The sequence below is a fragment of the Dipodomys ordii genome, unplaced genomic scaffold, assembly GCF_000151885.1.
Source record: "Dipodomys ordii isolate 6190 unplaced genomic scaffold, Dord_2.0 Scaffold3516, whole genome shotgun sequence".
Taxonomy (NCBI): Eukaryota; Metazoa; Chordata; class Mammalia; order Rodentia; family Heteromyidae; genus Dipodomys; species Dipodomys ordii.
The window spans coordinates 1-1804 of NW_012270731.1; the positions used below are offsets into that span (position 1 = coordinate 1).

General features: G+C 43.6%; 1 protein-coding gene across 1 annotated transcript; it reads right to left on the reverse strand.

Annotated features, from left to right (window-relative positions):
• Positions 1-18: 18 nt before the first annotated feature.
• LOC106002127 (rab5 GDP/GTP exchange factor-like) lies at positions 19-976 on the reverse strand (the record flags this gene model as incomplete). The annotated part of the gene is made up of 2 exons (XM_013037052.1): positions 787-976; positions 19-185 (listed from the first exon to the last, which is right to left on the reverse strand). Coding segments are annotated over exons 1-2 (346 nt in total), but the record flags the coding sequence as incomplete, so codon positions are not given.
• Between the last annotated feature and the right edge of the window lie 828 nt (positions 977-1804).

Consider the following 1804-nt stretch of genomic DNA (forward strand, 5'->3'; position numbering starts at 1 on the left):
AAAAAAAAAAAAAAGGACCTTTCTTGGATCCAACCCTGGAAGAAGCACTGAAGAATTTCTTCACTGTTGTAACCTTGCGGGTCTTTTCATTGGTTTTCTTTTCTTCAAATTTGGAAAATGTGAGAGACTGGGCTCCTTGGCTGCTCTGACTGCTGGCAAAGGCCTCTTCCTCTTCCCGCTGAAGTCTGAAATTTCAAGAGAAGACTATGAATAACCTGGACATTCTCCAAGCTTTCCTTGAACCTAAAGATTACCATTCAATTAACTGAGGAAGACCCAAAAATTTTATAAAAAGCCACTAAATATATTAAGTAGGTCTGAAGTCTCTGATAAGTCAGCTAGAACAGAAAACTGTTTTTGCATGCTTTTACAGACTTCAAACAGAACCTTCTCCATCATGGTCATGAAGTCACTATATTAGGGTTACCTGAAACAAAACCTAGTCCTTTTCCTTAAAAAGCTCAAAGTGGGACTGGAGAAAGAGATACATAATTACCATATAATGAAACAGTTCTACTTCAGAGCATACTGCCTAATAAGGGAACAAAGACTAACACAACTCAACCATAAAAGAATCAGAAAGAAAACCAAACACATAATGAAAAATTTGCTGGAAGCAACTCATTAAATGGTGACTGAGAAGAAAGGCGAACTCATTTCTTTTACTATCATGCTGACTAAACTGGTGGTTCAAAGCAGATGGAGCAAGGTGTGTGGCAATGACAGGCCAGCTCTATCACTGTGTGCCTGCTATATCACTGTTAACACTCAGTGGGCTATTCCTACCGTTCTGCCAGTTCCCAGTCCTCCTGAATCTGCTTCTGCCTGGCTTTGTGGTACTCCTCCCTCCAACACTTGGAGCAGAAGCCCTGCCAGGCAGGGTTGCCGTAGTAGCCACATCCTTTCTTGCAGAGGAGCTCTGACTGATCCACATGTATTCCTCGGCGTTCAGACTTGAGGCTCATCTTCCTGCTAACTAAGAAACACAAAAGAAGGCATTGAAAATGAATTCACATATCATAATAGTAACCAAAAAATATAACACATAAAAAACAAATATAGGTACTGGGAATGTGGTTTAGTGGTAGAGTGCTTGTGTAGCATGCATGAAGCCCCAAGTTCCATTCCTCAGTACCATATCAACAGAAAAAGCCAGAAGTGCCGGGCACTGGTGGCTCACACCTGTAATCCTAGCTGCTCAGGAAACTGAGATCTTAGGATCACAGTTCTAAGTCAGCCTGGGCAGGAAAGTCCATGAGACTCTTTTTTTTTTTTTTTTGGGTCCGGTCGTGGGGCCTGAACTCTGGGTCTGGGCGCTGTCCCTCAGCTCTTCAGCTCAAGGCTAGGCGCTCTACCACTTGAGCCACAGCCACTTCCAGCTCTTTTCTTTTTGCTGGTTAACTGGAGATGATAGACTCACCAACTTTCTGTCCTCAGCTTTGTCCCCTGAGTAGCTAATCCTAGCGCCTGGCCCATTTATCCTTACTTAAAATATATATATATATATTACATTTGGCTGGGCGGCACTGGTGGCTCATGCCTGTAATCCTAACTACTCAGGAGGCTGAGATCTGAGGATCATGGTTCTAAGCCAGCCTAGGAAGGAAAGTATGTAAGACTCTTATCTGATTAACTACCAAAGTGGGGGTAGGGGAAGTAGAGCTGTGGCTCAAGTGATAGAGCACTAGCCTTGATCATAAGAACTAGGGACGGGCTGGGAAGGTGGCTCAGTGGTAGAGCACTTGCCTTGCATGCTTGAGGCCCTGGGTTCGATTCCTCAGCACCACATAAGCAGAAAAAAAAA